Genomic DNA, 27,124 nt, shown 5'->3' on the forward strand with positions numbered 1-27,124 from the left:
GATAGCAGGAGCAATATCAACAACAACAACAACAACAAGTAAACAAGAGGAAGAAGAGCAACAACAACAACAACAACAAGGACAACAGTGGCAGCAACAGGAAATACAGCAGCTGCAACTACTGCAGCATGAACAGCAGAAGCAGCAGCAGGAACAGCAGTGCATATCATACTTCCCCACCTTCCCTGGGAGCGGTGGTCAAATTTATCATAAGGTTTAATATCAGCTGGAATATTCCTCCTCCTCCACCCCCCACGTCTCAGAACACCTCATCCCCACCTCACTCACTCCCTCCCATTCATTCAGTCTCTTGTGGGTTCACTCCTTCTCTCGCCGTGATCCCTGACGGTCTTCCACCCCCAATTTACCGCTCCCTTCCCCCCTCTGTGTGTGTGTGCGTGTGTGTGTGTGTGTGTGTGTGTGTGTGTGTGTGTGTATAAATCCTCCTCGCAATATAATTTTATACTCTGTATTATATTGGTCAATTTTATGTGTGCGGTTCACGCGTCTTCGCTCCTCAAGTCCTGGCTGTATTACCGTAATATTTCGAGAGAGAGAGAGAGAGAGAGAGAGAGAGAGAGAGAGAGAGAGAGAGAGAGAGAGAGCAGCCCCATTCTTCCTCTGCACTGTTCTCAACCACCATTTTTCTCACTCTGGGGCCTCAATGACGCCCTTAAACTCGGCCACAAACCTCCTCTCTAGATTCACAGGATCACTCTTCAGGAAATTTATCCAGGCTCGTGTGTGTGTGTATATATATATATATATATATATATATATATATATATATATATATATATATACGTATATATGCTTTAACAAAAACAAAAGAGTAGGAATTACCTAACGTTTGTTTGTGCTAACGACAGACCGTCAGATAACGTGACAGAACATGTGCGAACGTGACATGTCATATGCTAGCATGACAGAGCAAGCGTCAGTATAACGCACCATGTTGTGACATTGAAAGAACATATGCTGACGTACCAGGATTCGCACTAACACGAGAGAGAGAGAGAGAGAGAGAGAGAGAGAGAGAGAGAGAGAGAGAGAGAGAGAGAGAGAGAGAGAGAGAGAGAGAGGCAGCTCTGCGCGAGAGGAACTACCAGTTCACATCGTTAAGACGCTCTTTGCCGCCAAAACACCAACCACCTTGAGGGTTGACGATGCTCACCACGTTCTTGGAGGAGGTGTCGGCGGGGGAGATGCTACTGGCCCACGATACGCTACTGACCATGTTCGTACGAAAGGACGGACTGAAGAAGACACAGTCGGAGGAGTCTTCTCTCTCTCTCTCTCTCTCTCTCTCTCTCTCTCTCTCTCTCTCTCTCTCTCTTTTCGGGGAAATATCGGCAGCTTCCTCGACGTCTTCGACGTGGAACAGAATGACTTCGGGTGTACACACTCTGCCCTTGATCGATACCAGGGAATGCGAGCCTCAAGTAAGGCGTTCGATCCTCTGTTTCCAGAGGAGAGAATCGAACTCTTAAACTGGCGGCTGCGGTTTTACATGCATACTGATGTGTTTACGAAGTATGGACTACACCTGAACGAAGTAGGAGACCTCCCCCTCCCGCCGCCGAATGAGTCTACAATACGTTTTCTTAAAAAAAGAAAACGCAGCGCGTGTGGAGCAGGCCGCTCCCTCCCACACTCCCACCTTGCTGTGTAAGTACTTTTCGAAACAAGTTTCAGTCATACGTCAGATTATAATCTACGTTCATCCATGGCATACACGTAATAGTTTCGTACACAACTGCTCAGGGATGGGGGAAGGGGATAATTATATGACTGATATTTCTGACTTTTCTTAAGACGTTAGAAATAAACAAGAGATTTTCTCGCCTGAGTACGGACTTCTATACACACTCAGCTGAACAACAGTGACAGGGGGGCAAAACAAAAGCAGGCGGTGCTGTGTTGAGATTAGTTAAAGCTCATGTTAATCCTGCGATCAAAAATGTTGTAATTGTTGGTAACATCGGCTTAATGGTTGTCTTATGACCAATTCTTTATCTCACATGTATTGATGATACTAATCTTGGGCCGCAGTGTGAGCTTTCGAAATTCGCAGACGATTCTACGCTAAGGACTAAATCTACAACAAAAATTGAACGTCTGGAGCTTCAAACTGACAGAGACAAACGGATGAACTGGTCTTACATGTGGCAAATGAATATCCATTATGTATAATTTCACGGATCAGTAAGAAAAAACAATATGAATTTTGCCGCGCCACAAAAGATCGATGAGAAAAAAGACTTGGTTGTAATAACCACTTGGCAACCTAAAGTGAAGTAAGCACTTCACGGAAGCAGTGAAAAGGGCAACAGAAAATTGTAAAGTTCATGGGTAGATATTTTTCCGACTTAAAAAAAATTATCTTCCCACTCGAATGCTGTTTCCAGTTTTGGTCACGCTACTTGAAATGGAATGGAGAGAGTGTGAAGTGTCGAGCTACCAAGATGATTCTAGGACTGAGAAACAAATCTCATGACAGATAGCTAAACGACTTGAATTGATGCAAATTAAGAGAGGGTTAAGAGGTGACCTAATACAGGTTACTCCCAGTTATCAAAGGCGTCAAGTGCTGAGGCATCTTCACAAATTTATCATCGAATATCAGATGATGAACAACAGTGATCTACTCTACCAATACCTACGTCAACAGAACTACAGCGATGTACCACACCATCACATACTTCAGCAGACTTACACCAGTAGAAGTACAGCGATATACTGTCACGATACATACGTCAACAGGGACTACTCGTTCCTTAAAACAGAAGGAATAATCAAACTTCAGAGTAATTGGCCTGGAGAACGAATGGCTTGAATGTCGAAAGATGATCATAATGTGGTAAGTGTCTAGCCAGGAGGTGGGACAGATCATATTTAGGAGGGAGACAAGCCAGAAACCCACTGTCATAGGAAAACACCTGATCCACATCCTAGTTCTCCCCATCACCTCCCACCATTATCCAAGTCCTCTCCACCACCCACTATATCTAAGTCCTCTCCACCACCCACTTTATCCAAGTCCTACCCACCACCCACCATATCCAAGTCCTACCCACCACCCACCACCACATTCTAGTCGTCCCCACCACCACCCACCACCACATCCTCGTCCAACCCACCACCACCCTACAAACACGTCAATACCCCGACGCAAATCGACCTTGTGCAGAACAGTATTAAAGGCCGAAAGAAAAAAAAAATAGTTTATGGAAAGCCTCTTTACCGCCGGCAACACATATTTATCGTTCTTTACGGTACGACCCTCGTCAGTCAGGTTACCTCCCCCCCCCCCCCCCCCCCCCCCGGTTAAGGGAGGAGGAGGAGGTTGTGGGGGGGAAGGGGAGGGCTATGGACCACGCCAGCAGCAGGTCCAGGGTAGATTAACGCAACCAATATTGTCAAGGAGAGAAAATATGTCGATAAGTAGGTGAACATATGATTATAAAACTCACACACACACACACACACACACACACACACACACACACATGCGAGTATTAAAATTAGCGAAATAAATTCTACAAAGAAGTGGAACATTAAACGAGAGAGAGCGGAGGGTGAATGGTTGTTTATTAATAACTGGTGACATTGCCAACTGATGTGTGACGCACCCCTTCCAGGAGAATGTTTCGAACGGTTAGATTCTGTTCTTGTACCAGGAAGGCATCCAACTCCACTTCCTAGGAACGGTAAGGGCGCAAACACGAACGAACTGAAATCGAATGCTAGGTGTTCTGTGAATTTCAGTCGACTTAAAAAGGATTTACGTTTTCTTTTCTTTTTTTTTGGGGGGGAGGCCATTAAGATAAGCAGCTGTTATATTTCGAGGCCTGGCGAACAGACTAAGACTGTCAGCACTGTATGAACCGTGACAAGTCAAGACAAGGACATTTAGACGAGCCAATGAGCCTGTAATCACACACACACACACACACACACACACACACACATTACAGGCAACTGTTTCACCAGTTCAATCCGTGTGTCAGGAAGGTTCAGACGGGGGAAGGTTACGTGAACACTTGGGGGTGACGAGATCCAGGGGCTTGGGGGAGGAAACACACAACATGACTGGGAGGCAGGATCAGAGGGAGACACAGCGTGAGGTTGGAGTAGAAGAGGGTGAAGTCGAAGCAAAGAACAAGGGGTGAGTGTCATTAGATTCGGGAGACGATATTAAGGAAATGAAAAATGTGATCAGACGGCATAAACAGATTCAGTTCAGCTGTGGGAATTTGGCAGGTATGTGACCAAAGGAGAGAAGACGTGATGAATGATAATAGAAAAGAATAAGGTTAGAAAGGTCTTGATGGATGTCTTAGAAACCAATAAACAGGATTGGAAAGTATATCACATTCCTACGTCTAGATGGTGGTGGCAACAAACATGATAATTGCTTTATCACGTACCAATAAACACTTTAACACATTTCTTTACGGAAACTGTCCATATGTTAAGACTACCTTCTAGTTTTCAATGATTCTATTTTCCTTTAAACTTGTTCATGTGTGTATTGGTAAAATTTTAAAGCCAATTACGATGTTCTTCAGCGAAATCACCACCCAGCTGTATACTTCACAGTGTAAATGCCTCATCCAATTCTGTCCGCTGGAAGGGAATATTACACACCTCGTAAGAAACTGACTTACTATACAACGTGGGTTAATGATAGAGTACATTCCAAATAAAGCAAGAGATTCAATCCAGTCGTTTTTTTTTCTTTAATGTTCAAGAACGTTATTCCTGCGGATTGCGGCAGTCGTCTGCTGTCTGTCAATACCAATGCAATAACAGCGATTCTCTGTGTATTAACCCAAGACGAGGCAGCGACAACCCCCGAGGACACGCGTCCATGAGCATCTCTAGGGCGATCAGTACGCGCTCATCTCCTCCCACTCGCCACACACCGCCTCTCACTGCAGAGTGTCGGCAGCAGTAGGCCCCCTCCGTGCTGGCCAGTAGCAGCTCACTACACAACAATCTGTTTATTCTGGAGCCTGTCCCCCACTACAGGTCCAAACCCATAATGAGGTATCGACACTAGAGTGAAGCTTTAATATACCTAGATTAGAACTGTCTAGTTATTTTCCATGCATGTTTTACCGGTACGATATTTAACCGCAAATTATAGGATTTTAATCTTGCCCAGAAAATATTACATTTACACGTCACGTTTTAATGTGGTTTAGGCTAGATAGGTTTGATAGTCATATCTGAATTGCCTACTTAATTTCTTCATTATTTTACGTTGGGTTTTCATGAAATACATGTGCTTTACAAGTAACACTGTGTAAGTCAATTACACTTATGGTAAAAGACTGTATTTTTCAAAAACACACCTACTGTTGCATCAATCTATCTATCTATCTATCTATCTATCTATCTATCTATCTATCTATATATATATATATATATATATATATATATATATATATATATATATATATATAAGGTACAACCCATTTATATCCTGCTCATGGTAAAATGCGATCAAAAATGGCGGGAGTGTGGAGCATGGAAACCCTTCCCTCCTGCACTATCACCTTCTAAAGGTAGCTACAGAGGAAGGAGTCACGCGAAGATTTTTTTTCTTTCTTTTCCTGGAAGGCTCAGGCTGGGGTGTCTGAACGAGCGGGGTTGTAACCAAGACGTAAAGAAGGGAGAGACAGGTACTATATACGATGAGGGAAACTTGGTTGTTCTGACTCAGAGAGGGGAGGGGAAAATGTTGAAGGTAAGGGAGGAATTGGAGTGGCTTGGAAATATTCCGGGTGTAAAGGCTTGGGTCAGGGAGTGGACGAGAGGTGAAACAGGGGTTGGGAAATGTGAATTGGAGTGTGGTGTAAGACTGTGTTAAAGAGAGTAAGGAAGTGAGCTTAGGACTGATGCGGGTTATGAATGATATCTGACCACGAGATATTTGGGTGATTGTTAATGGTGGTGCATCACGAGGTGTGAGGAATGAAGAAGGGAATGCATTCCTGGAGGATCTGAATGCATTCTGGGAGGCTCTGAATGCATTCCTGGAGGATCTGAATGAATGCTTCATCTGCTTTAATGCACACATAATGGCGGGGGTTCGAAATGGAAGGATGGGTGGTGTGGTAATACAGGATGGAACTGGGAGAGGAGCAGAAAACTGGGAAAACATTCTCAAATCAAGTGCTGAAAGTGTTGTTGTGATCGGGAATATATGTTAGTAGGTGACTGGGTTTGAGGGGAGTCAACTGGCTTAAGTAGATTACATGTTAAATGACAGGTGTGCAAAGGAAAGACTGCTGGAAGTGAACGTGTTGACAGGGATGGCAGGTAGAATGTGTGATCAGGTAATTTCTTGGTGGAGGGGAGAGTGAAAATAATGGATGAGTTTGTGGAAAGCTTAGAAGAGTTGCCTGTAGGCAGAGACACAAGAAGAGATGGACTTAAAAAAGAAGTTTCACGGAGTGAGATTAGATCCAATATGGGAGGTGGAATGAATGTAGAAGGCAATGAACAAAGTACAGGACATTGTAATATATTACTGGTCACACAGAGTTACACACAAGTCCATGCGAGGTGGTATGGCCTTAACACGACTGAAAAAGATACTGTCCCTTTGAAAGCAGTAGAACAAAAGGATAACAAAGCTAAGGCTTTTCACACACCCTCCTCTTCCTTCGGCAACAGGAAAGATAAAGAGAAAATTCCCTGCAGAACTAAAATATGTCTGAAAGATATTTTTCTAGAAGGATCAAAAATTAGGATGAATGTGAACATCGTCATGCATCCCTTCACCTGAGACCTACATCCCTCCACTTATCTTTCATATGACGGCAATCAGAAAGATAAACACAAGAGCTCCAGCCACGCAACTGACCACGTATATATGTCATTACTCCTAATGTGGATGGATTATACAGCAATTCCTTCATGTTCCCTTCAGAGAAGGTGATGCGGGTTAATTCCAAGAAGACATAAACATCTGCTGTAAGACAATGACCGTCTGGGAAAACCTGAATATTCACTACAGGACAATCAGGATGCAAGAGGATCGTACACAACAGGACAATAATCGCAACACAGGGAAACCCGATCGTCAACCATTATGCTCAAGGGAAAAAGCTAAACACAGTACGCAGGATAACGAAGATTGTGGGGGGGGGGAAATTATCGTCAACCATTTCCTCGAGGAAACTGAAAGTGTAGGAAACGCGAGACATTATTTACGATATCTGAGGAATCCCTACTTGGTTAAGGCCTTGAAGCATCTTCATGCTATTACGAGGTGTCTGTCAGGCTGCTGGTGGTGTGAGGTGGGGGAGGATGAAGCTAAGCTGATTAATGTTACCACTACAGGTCTTAAAACTTCAACGTGAGGCGTGCAAACGCAAGGATGATATCGGTGATGGAACACGGTTTATAATGGAAGGCCTGATACTATACGGTGACTCTCTCTCTCTCTCTCTCTCTCTCTCTCTCTCTCTCTCTCTCTCTCTCTCTCTCTCTCTCTCCACCCGATCCACCAGATTCGTATATAAGTAGCCACGCACGACAGAACCCTCAGATCCAGCCTGAAGATGGAACGAGTTACTTCCGAAACGTCGCAGCCCTTTGGGGAACTTCTGAAGAAACTTCAGAAGATTTGTATGGCAAACAGAAACTGTCCATAAGAAAAAGAGAAAAGGAGAATGTGCCATAGCTTTCAACCTCGTATGCCTCCAAGAGTATATATATATGCACTACCTTAGGTTAGGTACTCAGTTTATCGACCAGCCCCTAGGGAGGATGAACAACACGGTTGACTGTGGGCCGACTGCTGCAATCATAATTCAGACCTAAAGCACTCGACCCCAAGCCGGCCGTGAATGCGCCACGTTCAGCAACCTAAACTGTTACACCACGAAGGTCCATGATAGATAATATCCAAGTTCTCGTTTTCTTTCACCGTGTCCCGTCCTCACTATTTCGCAAATACTCGTTGGAATTTAATTAACTCTCTACCAAAGTAACCGAGGAATTTGTCAAGGTCCCCTTTCAAGAGGATGCAATCCTCTTCGCTCTTCACTTTCCTCATGAATGTGGCAGCAGCCACAAACATATTCAGGTTTGGGATTCTGTTTTGAGATGATCCAAACGTATTCAGGTTTGAGCTTCTGGCTTGAACAGATCCGAACACTCAGGGTTGAGCTTCTGGTTTGAGAAGAGCCAAACATATTCAGGTTTGAGCTTCTGGTATAAGTAGATCCAAACATTCTGGTTTGAGAGGATCAAGAAGAGCAATGGTTCCACGATGATCCCTGTAGTACTCCACTGGCAACCCATCACCTTTTAAGGAGGCTTCGACCCTTCTCCTCTCCTCCTCCTCCTCCTCCGCTTTGGTAATTTTCTATCCTCGATATCGACCCAGGGAGTCTCCTCCTCCTTGTTCTCAGCCTGGAGATACAGCTTCTTCTTCACCAGCCTCCAATACAGTACGGTGTAAAATGCCTTCTGGTGGTAGAGATACATACAATCAACCCAACCTTCTCCATTGTGTGAAACAAAACTCGCTCTCTCTCTCACAAGTTTAAGAGGTTTGTTACGAAAATCCTTCTTTCTTTAAAATCGCCTTGTCTCTCACACAGGCAGTGTGTGTGTGTGTGTGTGTGTGTGGAGGAGGAGAGAGCTGGGAGCACTAGGTCGGTCTAGTCGCCTAGGGCAGCAGAATCTATGTCATCAGCGTTAACAATGACCTGCGACAGGTTAAGTATCGCTCGGCGAGACATACACACCCGGGTCACAGTTCGATATTTCCCCCCCTTCCGACGGGGGTTGGAAAAAAAAATCACCTTCCCTACATTGCACTGGAGTGAGTGGTGCTCCGTCAATGACCAAGTGGTGCTCCGTCAGTGACCAAGTGGTGCTCCGTCAGTCTTGCTGGGTGGATGTACTCCTTCTGAGGAATCGTGTCTGGGGAAATATTTCTCGAGGACCGTAATATTTTACGACTATTTCCTTGTCGTAATCTGTGATGCGATATGCACGATACTTCTCCCTTTACCCAAACTGGATTTATCAAATATCTTCCAGATGATATGAGACAATGTTTATATATGATATGAAATGTTAATGATGTATATACATCAGTCGTGTATATATAGTCCATGTACTGAGCGTCCGTCATCTCTCGCACACAGGGACAGATGTAGACAGCGCGAAGGAACGTCTCCTATGGCTCACAAGGAGAACGTTAGTCTGGCTTTACGACGTGTGAGGTTCAAGTACGATGAACGTAGAGAAGGTGAGAGGAAATGCCTCCGCCTCTGTGCTGGAAACACGGCAAAGGACTCGAGTAGCGACGGCAGTAGCCCAGGGCTCGCGTTCCACGGAAGAAGGGGGGAAAAATGGTCTTGATTCTCCCTCAGGTTCTCAGATTCCTGGCGTAGCTGAAGTGATTAAATTACTGCTGACTTGTACACATGATGTGTAACAGAGGAACAGCCTGCCCCGAAGATGAGAGAGAGAGAGAGAGAGAGAGAGAGAGAGAGAGAGAGAGAGAGAGAGAGAGAGAGAGAGAGAGAGAGAGAGAGAGGATATTCTTTCCCTCTTTCTCCCTCTCTGTGCAGAAGTGACTACTGGGGGTCGTCCCAACAGTTTGAGATATACACGAGGCAAAATGAACGAGAGATACGTAAAGTTATCTCACAGACACACAACGATTGGACTCGGGAGTTTCCATGATTTACATATGTACCAATAGATATTCCGCGTCCTTATCTTGACTGACTGGATGGAAGGAGAGGACCAGAGGGAATATCACTGTGAGGAATATTCAAGAATATTACAAATACACTACCTGCCATGGAATACTAGAAGAATCATTATGGTCAACTTACCTACGTCTAGACCGGGGACCTCAGCCACCACGTTGGTCCTCACCCCGGCTGCTGCAGTGGTGGGCGTCTCGCCCGCACCCTCACCGGCCCATGCCCACACGGCCACCCACGCCCACCACCACGCCCAGCCCCACATGGCGGGCGCGGGTGAGCCAGAGGGGCTGTTCACTGCCTCACAGACCAGCCAGTCTCGCCTGGCGCGCCTCTCTCCTCCGCGGCCTCACCAGCTAACATGGGCTCGCTCCCTCCCACTGTGCTGGATTAAATTTTGTGCCTCTAGAGGCCTGACGTCCGGCTGGCCAGAATTGGTGTTCGGTGGGGATCTAGCCGGCTGGGTTGGTGTGGGAGGGTCTAGCTGGCCTGAACTGGGGGTCTTGGTGGCTGGATTAGAGTGGGTAAGGTGTCTCTAGCTGGCCTGAACTAGGGTCAAGGTGGCCTGGGTTGGTGTGGACTGGAGACTAAGAAGCCTTGATTGGTGCAAGCTGAAGACTAGCTTGTTTGGGCTGGTGTAGGTTAGTGTTTAGCTGGCTGGGGTTAAGTGTGTTTAGGCCAGAGTGTAGCTTTACTAAGTTGGTGTGGAGTGTAGCTGGTCAGGGCTTGTTTGGTTGAAGTAAGCTGGGGGTCCAGTTTGGTGTGGGCTGAGGTTTAGCCGGGTTGATGTTGGCTTCGGTGTAGTTTATCTGGGTAGGTGTGAGCTGGGTTGTATAGGCGTGGCCTGGACTGATGTCCGCTGTGGTCTTCCTTGGCCTGAGCAAGTGTTGGCTGGGGGTTTAGGTGGCCAGAGATGTTGTTAGCTGGGATGTAGGTAACCGAGGTATGTGTTCGCTGAAGTCTGGCTGACCTGAGCTGGTGTGGAAGGATCTAGCTAGCCTGAGCAGTTATGGGTCGAGATCAGAGCGGCCTGAGCCGCTTGGAAGTGACGTGGTCTGGTGTGGGTTGTTGTCGTCTTGCTGGGCTCGGCAGGTGTGGGCTGGGATATGGCTGGCCTAGACAGGTGTCCAGGTCCTTTGGGCCGGTGCGTCCTGAGGTTCAATTGGCGTGGGGCCGGTATGGGCTAGGGCCAAATTAACCCACCAGACATCCTGGTGCTGACGCTGCACGCACTGACGCAACACAACAAACGACCTGGAATTAAGAAAGTAAAAATATTTAGAAAAGTTATCTAAAAAAAAAATTAAGGCTTTGTCAGGATCAGAGGCGTGAGATGCCCTTTGAACTCCATGATCAAGGGCCTTGGCCTTCTTTTGAATATTCAACATTATTTTTAACATCCTCCTCCTCCTCCTACTCCTCCTCATCATCATCATATGAGGAAAGATGATCCCATCGAGGATTTCCACATTGCACAATAGACTACCGTGTGACCTAATGACTCTGTGTTGTGTTGAGATCCAAGAGTTACGCCGTATTATTGCCATCTCTATGTTTATCTCCCTCTATCTCGTCTATGACAAACCTCATCTCTCTTTCCACCCAAATTTTCCCTTTTTTCTTTTTTCTCCCTTCACTTTTATGCCTCCAATCCATCCCTTCTCTCTTTACTCCTTTCTTCCCTCCAGCCCCCCCCCCCCTCTCTCTCGTTTCTTCCTCTTCTTCCTTTAAATCTTGCCCATCTCCAATCTCTTCTCTCCCTCTCTCCATTTGTTCAGTTCTTTTTCCTCCTATACCACTTCTTTCCTCCCCTCCCTCCCTCCCTTCCTCCTTGCTCACAGTGTTGGTGGTGAGGCCACAGGGAGAGGACGTGTGTGTGTGTGTGTGTGTGTGTGTGTGTGTGTGTGTGTAGCCTCGACCCTCCTACCCAGCAGGAGAGGGTAGCGTGGGTCGGACCTGGGGACTCTATGCTTCTCTCAAACCTCCCGGTACACCACCCAGAGAAGTACCTTCTTGGACGATGCGGTGAATACATCTATATCTCAGTTGTTATCTTTGCATAGCGATCACTCACCATGTCTTAACCAACGGCAGAAGGAGTGTGGGTAGTATGGGGATATGATGAAGTGTATACACACATCGACGTCCCCGCCAACGAGATTAGCGAGCTGTAATTCAATCCCTTACCAGTTGCACATTATCATACGGATTTGTACGGCTGGAACGACAAGTTAATTCATGACCAACACTGGGATCCAACGGTATACGTACACCCTGATCTCAACCTCGTCCTCCGGTGAATGATACAGTGTGAATCACACCCGTGAGGGTGACTTCACGAAACCTAACCTAACCGAATTGAAAGACGCAGGTAATGATGAAGTCACCCTCCCTCTGTAGGACTACGCCATAGATTGACACCGTTGCCACGACTGACGAAGGCGACGTCACCTCACCCCTTGGCATAGATGAAGACCTTATCTCCATAGTACTGGTCGTCACACACTCTGAGACTCGCTGACGGTGTCATCAACAGCTCCTTTGGTGTTACTGAGGCCCGCTGACTCCGGTATGCAAAAGGAAACAACTGGTGTTAACCCAATGTGAGGTCGCCAGCGTAGAGGAACTGCCAGCCTCAGTGATCACCTGCCTTACAAACACAACAAGTGGCCTCACTCTAGCCCCCCAAGCCCTCATCCCCAAGAAGGAATACGTGTTGAAATAAGCTACCCATCGGACACCATCACTGCCCATTAGACACTATTACCACTACCCATCAAACACAACCACTACCTATCAAACGCCACCATTACCCATCAAGACGCCACCATCACTACCCAGCAGACACCACCGCTACCCCCATGCCTCTTCCGTGGACCCTGATGACCTGCCACGAGGACCCTGACGACCTCCTGCCTCCTGCCAAGCACTCGTCCGCCTCACCCGTCGCCGCCAAGACCTCGAGCGAAAACCTGAAGCCCACGAGTGTGGCTCCCCGTCCCTCACTGTTATCAGGATCCAAATAATTTCTCGGAATGTTCGTTGCTCTGGATCCCAGGGAGATGTTCCATTCCAGGTGACAAGAGGATCTATCTACACAGGCTCCTACAGAGGTAAGAGGTAAGATGGAGTCTTCAAAAGGGATTACCTAAGGCCATCCCTGCCATGTTTGGTTCAGATTGGCTCAGCAGAGTCAGAAAAAAGATTACACGTGAAAAGGTATGAAGTATAAACGAGGACGGACGCCAAGTGATGACAAGACACTCACATGGCCTTTGGCCACGCCAGCTGAAATGGACACATCTTGAACCACCTTTAGGTGTGGGACACAGGAAGGGGTCACCTAGCCCTGTCCTATACGATCTTATGGGACTGGTAAACACACTCCTGTACCTACCGCGCGAGTGGGGGTTAAACAGTTTATTAGATAAATAGATATCTGTCATCTAGCTTTACTGAGTTGGAAAATGGTTCTGTGTATACCAAAAGACTTGTGAATGGGGAGGAACCGCTGGCCCCTTTCCTCGTGTGTTTCTTCTTCCGATATATGACACCCAGGTGAGAGAATACGAAGACTAAGGTTATACATATATATATATATATATATATATATATATATATATATATATATATATATATATATATATATATATATATATAATGAGAAACGTCTGGGGTAAACCATGGAAAGATCTGTGGGGCCTGGATGTGGATAGGGAGCTTTGGTTTCGGTGCATTACACATGACAGCCAGAGAATGGATGTGAGCGGATGCAGCCATTATTCGTCTGTTTCTGGCACTACCTCAATAACGCAGGAAACAGTGATGAAATATGAACAAAAAACATATAACTATATATACGGTGCTAAGGATTTCGCCTTTAGCGAAGCTGTATGATAATAACACAATGGGAAGGAGAACACGAAGTCTTATCAAGGACCCTCTTTCCTCCAGAGGAGTTTATCAATAATATGCTCCTGCGAGGGGTGCAGCCTCCTCGAAGCTATATAGAGAAGCCTCGAAGCTATAGAGAGAGAGCTTTAGAATACATATTCATGTAGTAATGGTTGGAATCAGATCCATCTATCAAACGTTAGTTTCAACAAATGTCTATACATAAAGGGAAAGTCGTTTACTCTTTTCCAGTCTGAGATAAACAGACTCCTTTTCCTTAGCAACCAATTATCATCATATGAAAATCATAATCCTCATTATTTTTGCTGGAATTGTGGTTATGATAAAAATTCCGATATTCAAATTTTTTTTTTTCTATAACTGGAACGTGTCTTAAAAATTATATAAAGCATGTTGTAGAAATCCCTTTGAAGTGTACGCTGCATCACCCCTAGCGTGTTTCTACTATAAATTCTACTTGCTATACGAGTGACATTGTACGTACATAGGAAAAAAGAAGCTCGAAATAGATTTTTTTCTCTAATTTTCGAACTTCAAATGAATAGAACTTAATTGTTCGTTACCACGCTTTTAACCAATGCATACCATTACAATTCTAATTTAGCTGCATATGTTTCCGGCCCTTAAATCTAAAAACCTTTTCTTCAATTTTCACTTTTTTCCGTTTTTGTAAATTTTTTCTTGGAACCATGTGGCAAATTTCAGAAAAGAAAAAATCACATATCATTTGCATAGGTAATCCTTTGAGACTTAGACCCTATTTACTTTGTGTTTCTGTGCTTTGCATTATTGATATTTTTCGATTTTATATAAAAGAAAGTATTGTTCTGAGAAATAAAAATCAAATCGCAAAATTTTTTTTGTGTAGATTTTTCCCCCCGAGTGTTTATCCAACCTGTCGTCACCTTGAAGGAAAATTAGTCGATAAATAATAACCACAACTCACAGTCCACTTAACTGCTGGAAACAAGCCATGTTCCTCCACCTCACTGTGAGGGGTTTCACGACACAATGTTCCCCCACCTCACTGTGAGGGGTCTCATGACACAATGTTCCCCCACCTCACTGTGAGGGGTTTCACGACACAATGTTCCCCCACCTCACTGTGAGGGGTTTCACGAGACACCGTCCTTCCTCAGTGTGAGGAACCTCACGACTCACACATCCACTTCCTCGAACCATAGCGGGTAACTGCATTCTGCCAGACAGTGGTTTATGTGTTCAGGTTCACGCCCTGCTCATACCTAGGGTGCCATACCTCACTAACCAGCCCCGGGGAGGCTGCAGTGCCCACAGTGTTACCAGGAGTGAGCTGGCGTGTGGCACAGGGGGATGTGCTGGACGCCACCCTTCCCCCACACTGGTGAAGTCCCAGGAGAGACGAAGATAAAACCCCCCCTAGAGAACCTCTGGAACCTGACGTATCTGCTTCCCTATAAGATCGGACGTCCCTCTCCCTACTACAGGCACTCAGTTGACTTCAACAGGTAATGGAGGAAATATTCAGAAACTTATACCAGGGACGGCATCTGCCCCTCGTCCATCTTCGACTGGAGTGAGTGGCAGGGGGAGAAACGAAGATGGTGCACACGACGATGATGTCTCTCTCTCTCTCTCTCTCTCTCTCTCTCTCTCTCTCTCTCTCTCTCTCCCCCCCCCCGCACGGCCCCAGTAACTCTGATGTTGTTAATGCCAGCGTCAGTGACGTCGTGAGTGATGGTGCGCCAACGACAGCGTCATGGTAGGTCATGGTAACGCCAGAGATATCAGTGACATTGTCAATGAAGAGCCAGGGAAACTCACGACTGCGTTCTCGCTGTGTCTTTATCCATCCTCCACCGTAACTTCGGCACCTCATACAGCCTCGTGGCTAGTCAACAAGCTGCCCTGAACCACTTATGCAGCAGTGTGTGTGTTTGTGTGCCCTACACCTGCCTGCTTCCCGTAATTGCCTACTAACATTCACTTATACAATATTCTCACATATAAAATACGAGTCTCCAGCTTGAGTCCAGCGGTCTATCCTGTTATAATCACACCAACGCTGTGGACTTGGTCTGTATCCAGTAATCCTTCCCTAAGTGCACCAGACGCGTCTGCCGTCGCATGCCACGGTTCATCGAGTTTGTCTCCCACCACTAGCCAATGGGCCAGACATCTACAGTACGCTTGCCAACGTTCCACACACACACACACACACACACACACACACACACACACACACACAGTCACCCAAACAGCTGCTGATACTCGGCACCAACTCCTTGAACTAAGACCAGTGTGGACTTCCCCCACGTCTGTAACATCTCTCTGTACGTCCAGGTTGCCTCAGGTTCACGCACTCGCTGTTCTCACGAAAAGAATTAAGTTAGTAATCTATACGTGGATGACCTCATGGTGCGCCATGCATTATCTAATCATTGTACCATCCACTACAGTGTGGAAAACTTGTGAGGCTTATCAAAGCACAGAGCAAACATGTCTATTCAGTCAACTTCTCGACATATGTCCCTTGAAGACTCTATGGGAACAATGTGGCACCGGGACAAATCTCTGGCGAGTATGTTACCAAGCTCCAATCTGATTATGTTACTATCCACACCACACCCACCCACACACACACACACCATCACTGACACTCCAGTCATACCCTACCAGCGTCTCAAAGGGATCCCGATGACTATGTCTGCTGGCACCTACTTATCCCAACTCTCACTGGTACAACTCCTACTCTCCCACCACTCCTGCCTGATCCTCTCCATACAGACCTCTTTCACTTCATCACAACCTTCCATGACCATCACATCTCCAGAATTCACAGACGAAGACCTGATAGATCCAGGCACCAACCCTGACCACACGCTAGAGGAGGAACGTTCCAGTGTTCTTCGCTCTGGGAACCAACACAAATCCAGTGTAGCTGCGACACCTTATATACCATCTTTCTACGTGCAGTCCGGACCCTCCCTGGGCAGACTTCCATTGTCAGACTCGACCACTAGGAACGGTTCCTGGGAAGCACTAGCGCCTCCACCAGCTTAGGGGAAATGTGGCAGAAAATTGGCAGAATTACAGGAAAGGTAAAAGAGCCCTTTTACCATTTTCCACGTGGTTAGTGCACCGTGTTATTAACTCAAGCTAGAGTAACCTCAGTTCCTAACCTCACACAAGCCTACTTTCCCAACATACAAACTTCAATACTGAAACTGCCTGTAGTGAAAGAGGAGGCCAAGACCACTACCCGTCTCCCACCCGAACAACTTCGATCTGTCCCGTGTCGAGGTAAAGCCACCGTCCCGTCCCAGGGGATGGCGAGACCCTGTACTTTACCGTTCTGGCTCACTACATGTGTCCCAGCCCATTTGCTCCTACACCTGGATAACAGCATGGTCATCAGTACTCTCCCCTCTGCTCGGACCGAGAGCATTATCATCCCTTTACCTAGCACAAACTGTTGTCTCCCCTCCACACTCACATCTCTGACCTCCATTCACTTCGCCCATGTGGTCTCCTCTCAGGCTGAAGTATACAACAATGGGGTGACAAGTACGACTCCACCGCCACAAGCCACACCAACACCGCTCTCATTGTTGACGTTGCCAAGAGAGAGACATCATCCTCGAACATTTCGCTGCTTCTGGGGTTAAAAAGTTCCCTTCTCAGTAGAGGGATGGGTTGCCTCTGTCGCTGCTGGTTTAAAGTACTCCTTCATGAAGAGTGATGGTAAATCCTCCGGGTCTAGTACACATGATGGAGGGGTCTCAGCCATACCCTCCTTCAGTGTGTTGATTTGTAAATCTCTCAGTAATCCTACTCCTTATGATGGTGACTTCTTCCTCTACCATGACAACTACATCTGTACACAAGTGCGCACAGGTCAACGGCTCTTGTTGCCCCTCGCGGATTTTCCTGAAGCCTCCAGACACTGTGGACTTCAACATTTCTGGGAAAATAATTCGTATAGCAGTGGAACCCTGCGAGACCCGACCACATCTACTGCTTCGTGGCGCAGCTGCTGTCAAATGATGGGAGTCGCGGAACCTCAGACTAGGAAGGCTCCTCTGAAAAACTGATAACGATGCTAACCTGTTACGTACATCTGAAGGTCTCTCCTGTACCCTAGGCCAGCCTCTCTATGCTCGTCACTAATATCTTAAAAAGCAACTACGAGAATGCCATCAGCCTATGTGAGCCATTACTCGTGTATGTCTTGGAGTTAATGTTGGCACAGATACCTCCTCTGCACTGGGGTCTCTGACTACCATGCACCTGACCTTAACTGCTCATCTAAGGAAAAGTTGGAGGTCATCCACAACACGGCTATGATGCGCCTTATCCAAACAACATCCACTGTTCGCATGAGGCATGACCTCCGTCAGTACCTTCTTATCTGGTACGATTAATCTAGATGGCCAATTTCACGGGTCTTCACTAATCTTCCTTCGCCCTGACCTTCTCCGCTTCTTTCACAAAAAGTAAACATCGTTCATGTAAGACGGAGGAAGCCCCGTCCTCCGTGCATGACATATCGTGGCCGCATCTGGTTCCGAACTATCGCCCGTGATATATAGCCTTTTATATTCCCTGTGACGCCAACACTTTCACCCACACTGAACTTGAACTCTTGGAAGTCATACCTCCTGCTTTCCATTTCTCTCAGGTCTCCTCCATATCTCAGACCACTACACCAGTTGTTGGTCGTATTACCTTCTACATTCTCTCCGAAACAATGTGCCTGACGATTCTGTCTCCTGAATGAGACGAGGAGTAGCTGGTGTTAATTCTGCTTCTCAGTCTTTCTGACTGAGTCAGTACCACTCCGGGTTAACCAGCTGGCGTACAAAGCCTTACAATACCACAATGAATATTCTTTTTCCGGCCAAACGATCACTTATGACCCCCAGTCAGCTCTGAGGTCCCTCAACACCCTCTAGGGTGAGTGTTCCTCTACTGTCCAGTCTGTCGAACAGTTCCTGTAGCTGGGTCTTCGCCAACAGCCATACCATCGAATCCTTCTGGATTCCTTTCTCTGAGGGCCTTTACTAGACCAGATGCTGTTGATGTCATTGCTCCCAGCCTCCATGGATGATTTCTATAATGCAGAGAGGCCAGGTAGCGCCATTAAACCACTATGACGGGTACTGTGACCCCATGCATATATAAGGAAGGCATGAACAGTGTACTGGAAGGAAGGCGTGACGTAGTCGTTGCTACTTCTCTGGGTGGGATGTAGTGGCTTACTACTGGCTCCCAGCTGATGTTACCCACTGCTGATCCTCACTTGATGTTACCCACTGCAGATCCTCAGCTGATGTTACCCGCTGTACGCTCTTCGAGGCGCACTACTGTGGAGTGTCCTACCACATCAAGTCGACTCTTAAAAGACATCCGATCTAAGTGATGTGTGTGACTATCTCATGAGCGACACTGACCTATCAGAACCTATCATTAAGCTATACCGTAAGTCAGTCCACTCCTCATGATTATGTACTCATATCATGAGACCCTCGGCCCACGTGCGTGACATGCCTCATGCTTCTCATACTTCTGCTATCCAGATCTATGAGGACTGATTCAACGTGTAATGTACGCAAGGCTCTCACAGTTAGTGTATGGTGTTGCAATTGAAGGTATTAACTAATCTCTTTTCCTTCTTGATTTTACTTCTCAAAGTCTCTCTTTCCATCCTTCCTTCCTTCCTTCATTCATTCATTCTTTCCTTCCTTCGTTTGTCTCATTCATCTTTTGTTTTCCATCATCTTCTCCGCCTCAATCACCTTTCTTCCATTCCATCACACTCCCCCCGTCCGTCCTCTCTCCCCTCCCTCATAACTTCCCTCCCCGCCACCGTTCTCCATCTCTCCCTCCCTTCAGCAACAACCTCCCTCCAGGCTCCATCACACCACCCTCCCTCCCGCTGACACTGACCGTGATGGATGCCTCACCGGCCAATTCCGCCGAGGCCCGGCCCATCCACTTCTTGTCCTTGCCTCTCGCACGTCCACCGGCCTCCTCCCTCACAAGTCTTCCTGCATCACAAGTCTTCCTCCCTCACAGGTCCTCCTCCCTCACAAGTCCTTCTCCCTCACAAGTCGTCCCTCCCTCACAAATCTCCTCCCTCAAGTTCTCCTCCTACACAAGTCCGCCCTCACAAACCTCCTCCTTCTCCACAATGCCTTTCCTTTACAAGTCCTCCACCCTCACAAGTCCTCCGCGACCTCTCCCACTCACTATTCTCCTCACAGTCTCCACAAACCTCACTCTCATCACCTCACAATCTCTCAACTTCCCGCACGCGTCGCCCCTTCCCCACCATACTCACTATATTTACCCCTTTCATAGCTATCCTCACTCCCCCCCCCTCACTGTCCTCGACACTTCCTCACAATTCCTCCCAGTCCTCCCATTCTTTTCCCGCGGGTTATTTCCCTGGCCAATAAACCAGTGTTCTCCACCGGCCATAAAACTCAAATTTATTATTGGGAAAATTCCCCCACCTTGTTGGAAAGTGGTTTGAGGTTGATAAAGCCCAAAAAAAAAAAATATATATATATATATATTTATTTATATTGAGTATACGAATCAACAAATTCTACACAACGCTCTCCACATCCAGTGCCTAAAACTCAATGAATTATGAACAATATATTTACCAATTTCAGTTATCTTTACCAGCAGCTCTTGGCTACAGTAGGTCCCTCCACCAGCAGTCCTTGGTTACAGTAGGTACCTCCACCAACAGCTCTTGCCTACATCAAGTACTTCCACCAGCAGACACTGGTTGTAGTAGGTATTTCAACTAATAAAATATAGATCAGAGCTGGACCTAATGCAGATCCTGGGTTTTTGAGACACCCTTTATCTTAGAGGAGGCAAAGTACCAAATTTTAAAAGCAGTACCCTCAAGTTTTAAAGGCGCACTCCAAGACTCTTAGACCCCAGGTTTTAAAGGCAAGAATCCAATGTAAAAAAAAAAAAAAAAAAAAAAAAAAAAAACGCAAATTTCAAGAGGGGAGCCCTTCAAACTTTAGAGGCAGGTTTTATAGTTCAACGTTGACAGTTAAGAAGCAGACCCAAGTTTTGTACGCAGCCACCAATTCTGGTGTCAGGCCGCAGGAGAGGTCAGAGTCACAAACCAGCTTTGTAGGCAGATGATAGGGTTTAGAGACACACCTCGTTTCTAAAGGTTAGACTCCGGGTTTGGAGACATATTCTCTTATTTTGTAGAGACACTCCCATGTTCGAGCGGCACACTCGTGCCTCTTTGGTTTTTGGAGGTAGTCCCAGTTCTAGAGGAAGACTCCAGTGTTCCAGGCAGACCCTCGTTTACACCCTAGTTTAGAACTGAGCCCTAAACTTGTTGGCTGACCCTAGAGTGAGAGACAGACCCCTCCCTCCCACCCCTCTTTTAGTTTACATGCGAGAGTCCATTTTTGTAAGTAAAGCCCCAGCAGGTTCGTCTACAGATCCTAGATTTGCTGGCGGATTCTAGTTGGGTAGAGCTGGGGGCGTCTGGCGTCGGATCCAATTTTAGAAGCGGCTCCCTCGCCTCCGAGGTGTTCTGTCCTTTTGCCAATAGGAACAGACGTGGGGCTTTGTATGGACCTCCGCCAATATAGATGGACGCCACTTTTCGTGGGTTTATGGTCCATTACTTCAAAACCCGATCATTCCAGCTGACACTCATGCAGACTGAAGGGGATCTCAGGCCCAGGAAACAACTGTGAGTCACTAGGGGACTGACCCTCGTTGGGGAGGAGTGATATATATATATATATATATATATATATATATATATATATATATATATATATATATATATATACATAAGGCACCACCGGGCAAAAATATAGGAGACATGGGGGTCCTGGATCAGGACATGCATGGAGCCCTTAGGCAAGTATAAAGACACTCAAAGCCCTATTCACGGAGACATGGGAGGTGTCGCTGCATTAGCATGAGTGGCTGGGGGCTAGATTCCCCTGCATGTGGTGACCTAATGCGACAGTATAAGGTATAGATATCTGAAGATGCTCTGACTTACACAAGTGTGAGGTGGTGGCATCCACCTCAGGAGGATGTAGGGCTCCATCACTCAGAAAATGAGGTTAGGAATTCCGAATGAGGATGATGTGAGGCCTCATTATATAAGGTGCTGGGAACCGACCCTGAGGGGATGTGAATACCCACTGCGCAAGTAAAGGGGTATTGGAATATGACTCAAATAGGTTCGGGGGACTCATTGCCTTAGATTAGGGTATTGGCCATCCAATACAAGAGGATTTCAGACCCCACTGCACATGTATAAAACACTGGGATTCGACCCAGGATGTAGGATCAGTCGAACAAGCACACATGGAACTCTGATGAACAATCATTAAGCGTTAAAACCCGACTCGTGGTTACGTGGGCTCCAGCACACAGACTGGAGATGCTGGAGTCCAAACAACACACATGCATTGTGGCCAGGTTCAGGAGTAAGGTCCTCAGGTACTACCAGCTCTATGTTTGTGGCCAGAGATGTGGACACGACGTAGAACACTACGTCTGAGAAATGTGAAAAAAATAAGAGCCTTTTTTGTGGGATAGGTCCAAACAAACCCTGCCAGAAATGGCACAACACCGTATCGTTGATGACAAGGCACCTGAAGTTCTAAGGTCGTATCCCTCTTTTGCATCAAGACAGTAAAAGAAACCATATGAATAACTGTTTGGCTAATATGATGAACCAATTCTATAACATTTGAGGAAATGAATATCAGCTCACTGGAGGTCAGACAAAGACTCTTCATGACTTCAGTCATCCTTTTGCGCTACCGCTCACAGGATGAGCATGGGGTGTATACAACACAGTCAATTTGAAGATGATATCTGCACAATTGAAATCATGGACGTAGGGCAGTCCAAATGGGCCATTAATGATGTATGTTCAAGGTCATTTGATATGTACTTGATTTAGTTAAGTAAGTTCATGGTCATCATGATCTGTTAAGTGATTCTGATTCTGGATAAGCAAACCCAGAAAGCACACACGTATATATACGGACCTGCATACACGTATATATACGGACCTGCATACACGTATATATACGGACCTGCATACACGTATATATACGGACCTGCATACACGTATATATACGGACCTGCATACACGCATATATACGGACCTGCATACACGTAAATACGGACCTGAATCACAGTTTATCATCCACCCAAAAATGACGCCCCTTAGAAAGTACCACTCGCTTGAGGTTGCAGCCTACCCTCGCTTAGTCCATCCCTCGCTACGTCTCTGACGTTCGACCAGCAAACAATATTTCCCCGGGTACTCTGTTTTTCCCTCTCCTTTTTGGTCATTTCATTCAGCCTATTTCGAAGGCCTTATGGTTTTTCCTACGTTTTATTCGTTGGGCCAGTGTCCCTTGACCGGCCTGGATGGCTGAAGCTTGGCCGGCCTGGATAGTTCAAGCCTGGCCGGCCTGGATGGTTAAAGCTTGACCAGCCTGGATGGTTGAAGCTTGGTCAGCCTGGATGGTTGAAGCTTGGGCAGCCTGGATGGCTGAAGCTTGGCCGGCCTGGATGGCTGAAACTTGGCCGGCCTGGATGGCTGAAGCTTGACCCGCCTGGATGGTTGAAGCTTGGGTAGCCTGGATGGCTGAAGCTTGGCCGGCCTGGATGGCTGAAACTTGGCCGGCCTGGATGGTTAAAGCCTGACCTGCCTGGATGGCTGAAGTTTGGCCAGCCTGGATGGCGGAAGCTTGGCCGGCCTGGTGGTTGAAGCCTGGCCGGCCTAGATGGTTGAAGCTTGACCAGCCTGGATGGCGGAAGCTTAGCCGGCCTGGATGGCTGAAGCTTGGCCGGCCTGGATGGTTGAAGCTTGGCCGGCCTGGATGGTTGAGGCCCCATCCGCTCCATGTTTAATCTCGCCCCTGGCCGGACACAGGGGATGTGCGGACCCAGCACGAGAGGACGAAGTGGCACGGTCTCACTCAAGGATAGGAGGGATGAGGGTCAATAGAGATAGATAAAGAGCTTCAGAATACAAGGACGAGTGGTACCAAGGGGTATCGTTTAGAGGATCTGAACCCACAGCGTGTGTCTGTAGGACGCGACACACTCGGACCTAATCCTAACACACATATATGAGATGTATGAGCTCATCTCAGAAGAATGAGGAACCACAGGGTGTAATCGTGAGACTTACAAGAATGAGGGACCACAGGCGCTGGGGTTTAAGTCAGCGGGATATTGGGTTCTAAAATATTAGATGAGGTATATCAGGTTCTGTGTCAAGAGAGGTATGGGGGGGTAGCAGCAATTACGTATGAGGTATTAAAGCCTGACTGAAAGGGGTATGGTGCCCCAAGACACAAATATAGGATCCAAGTGGCCTGACGGAGATATATATGTGACGTTACGAAACGAAAATACACGAGTCCCCAGAGCCTAAATAAGAAAGACATAAGGTCCCATGACACGAATTTAAGGCGAGGGCGATTCCCCCTTACACAGTGGGTGGCAGAATTAGGTTCGTGGAAGGCGCTTGTGCGAGACATTCTGATCCTCAGGTTTCGCGACAAAGGAGGATTCGGTCGGCGTTGAAGCGGTGAGGTGAGTGATTTACGGCCTCAGGACGAAGACATAAAACACACAGGGGGGTTCAAATTAAAGCTATATGAGCCGATGCTAGCCTCACCCACGAGGAGAAAGGGCCGAACGGGAAACATTTTGGAACTGACAACAAAGTTTTGTATTCGACTTGTTCCCCCTACAGACGCTGGTTGATGATGGTACTACGTCTTGACAGATGGAAAGACGTATATGCTGGGGTAGCCTATGGGTAGTACAGGCCTTACGTACGGGGGGTAACTATCGTACATCTTTGTGAAAGTCATTTTGCAAAAAAGAATTTTAGGAATTGAAGGGGAAGATTACTTTCACGCCACAAGGGGTAACTACTTGTCACTAGAGGATCAGAGGGGGTACATATCTCACACCACAAGGGGTAACTACTTGTCACTAGAGGATCAGAGGAGGTACATATCTCACACCACAAGGGGGTAACTACTTGTCACTAGAGGATCAGAGGAGGTACATATCTCACACCACAAGGGGTAACTACTTGTCACTAGAGGATCAGAGGAGGTACATATCTCACACCACAAGGGGGTAACTACTTATCACTAGAGGATCAGAGGGGGTACATATCTCACACCACAAGGGGTACCTACTTATCACTAGAGGATCAGAGGGGGTACATATCTCACACCACAAGGGGTACCTACTTATCACTAGAGGATCAGAGGGGGTACATATCTCACACCACAAGGGATACCTAATTCTCACTGGAGGCCCAAATGGGGTACATATCTCACACCAGTACGGAGGCCAACGCCTCTACCACACGAGGAAGGAAGTACACATCTCATACACGTACGTAAAGAACACATTTCCTTCTAACTGTATTCAGACTCCCACTGTTCCGGGACTCGGGTTTTGGTCTTCTCTGCACCAGCAGCAGCACCACCAGGCACACCACCACCAGCACCACCAACACCAGCACCAGCACCACCAACACCACCAGCACCAGCAGCAGCGGTGAGTGAAAATTAAGGAAATATGGTTCCATGTGTTTCGTCTTCCCGGCTTATCTTAGTAATACGATTTGTGTGATCCAAGTACGACTAGGGTTATCACTGCTCCTCTCTCTCTCTCTCTCTCTCTCTCTCTCTCTCTTCCTCAGCCCCCAAACCCCCTCACAGAGAGAAGGCCTCGTTCCTTAAATACCTTAAGGAATTACGACTTAAACCTTAGAGAGCTCTTCTCTTTAATTAATAACAGTGTAATAGCCCCACTAACCTTACAACTTCACAACAGTATCACAACCTGACTCTGTACGTGCGAAAAATATTATATCCCTTAACTCGTCCCTCGGGAACGGGAAGTTTGTATACTTTCTGTATACTTTATATATACTTTATACATACACACACACACACACACACACATATATATATATATATATATATATATATATATATATATATATATATATATTACATATATATATACAAAACCCGTTGCACGATAACTCCGGCCATTTATTATGATCACTTAATCCTTAAAGTACGATAATTCACCTTTAGCGTACGACACTTCTCCCCCTCCCCCACCTCTATGTACACAATAACTCCCCTTTCAGTACAACAACGTGACTCCTCGTGTACACAAGCGTGATATATAACTTTCGTCTATATAAATGATAACTTTACTGCCATGCACAATAACTTTACTCCTGGTGAATCATAACTTTACTCAGCGAGTGCCAAAAAAGGTTACAATCGATACGAATGAAACATTCTTCTTAATGCGTGAAGCTTTCCTTTGAAACACAGTAACTCCCGTCTGATACAGGGTAACTATATTTGATACCCTGCGCTATCTCCAGCAGCAGGGAAGTGTAGACCCCTTGGGAGTGAGAAGTTCTCAGATGAGACTGTACTCGCAGTGATACAACCTCGCAAACCAAGGTGACTTTTCACTCGGAACGGTTCGAGCAGACGGAGTGAACCATCCAGGTGATGACGGGGGGCCAGCTGGTCGAGCATTGTGAACCCGCGCACGAGATCCCCCAACGAAGCTTCGGAACTAGACGAAACCCCTGGAGGACGACTGAGGTACGAAAGAAAAACATTAGAGACTGGAACACAGTATAAACACACACACACACACACACACACACACACACACTCAAACAAACAAGACTTTGATTTGTTTCGACTTATGAAGGTGAAATGCTTAGTCGGAGCTGAAGAAGGTGATGCCAAGTATGACGTAGGATTGATAATGGAACGAAACATCTCGCTAAACGTAAAAACTTTACAGTTGATAAATGAAAAATGAAAGATGAATGATAAATGAGCGTTACCAATAAGGCACGGAGAGAAACGGGCCACAATTTACCAAGCCAACGTTCCTCATTAGAGGTTTTAAAACAACAATCTTATAAGGAGTTGGATAATGGAGGTAAAATACTTCCTAATGATGAAGGAAGAAAATGACGATTATAATACGAGACTTGAATGGTAGAGTTAGTGATGATAGAAAACAGGAAGAATGGCATACTCGAACCCACTTGAAGGAGCCAACAAAAAACGAAGACGTCGAGATATCAATATACAACTCCTGCACGAGAAACAACAACAAACAACAACAACAACATGTCCATCATTGAATGGCAATTTTTTTATTTAAAGAATTTCAGGAATTTTCTAAGGTAAGGAACAGACACACGCCGGTCAATTTGACCATTAATGTATAACAGAAAAGTTTCTCATTTCAGGAAGTAATTCAATCTTTTTCAAACACTGAAGTCATACCAGGAGTTTCTATTGGTAATGAGTGTAGGTCAGTAACAGCAGTAATCAACGAACGCAAATTATCTCCAAAATTTGAAAACCCAC

The 27,124-nt window shown here is 46.4% G+C and overlaps 1 protein-coding gene across 1 annotated transcript in view; it reads right to left on the reverse strand.

Moving 5' to 3' along the window:
* LOC139750253 (uncharacterized) overlaps nt 1–27,124 on the reverse strand; it is a 427,080-nt gene that overhangs the window by 229,848 nt on the left and 170,108 nt on the right. The window contains exon 3 of the mRNA XM_071664832.1: nt 9,876–11,000. Within this exon, the coding sequence (XP_071520933.1) occupies nt 9,876–10,011 (136 nt within the window). The 5' untranslated portion in view covers nt 10,012–11,000. The remainder of the gene's footprint in view (nt 1–9,875; nt 11,001–27,124) is intronic.

This window comes from Panulirus ornatus, chromosome 1, assembly GCF_036320965.1.
Source record: "Panulirus ornatus isolate Po-2019 chromosome 1, ASM3632096v1, whole genome shotgun sequence".
Taxonomy (NCBI): Eukaryota; Metazoa; Arthropoda; class Malacostraca; order Decapoda; family Palinuridae; genus Panulirus; species Panulirus ornatus.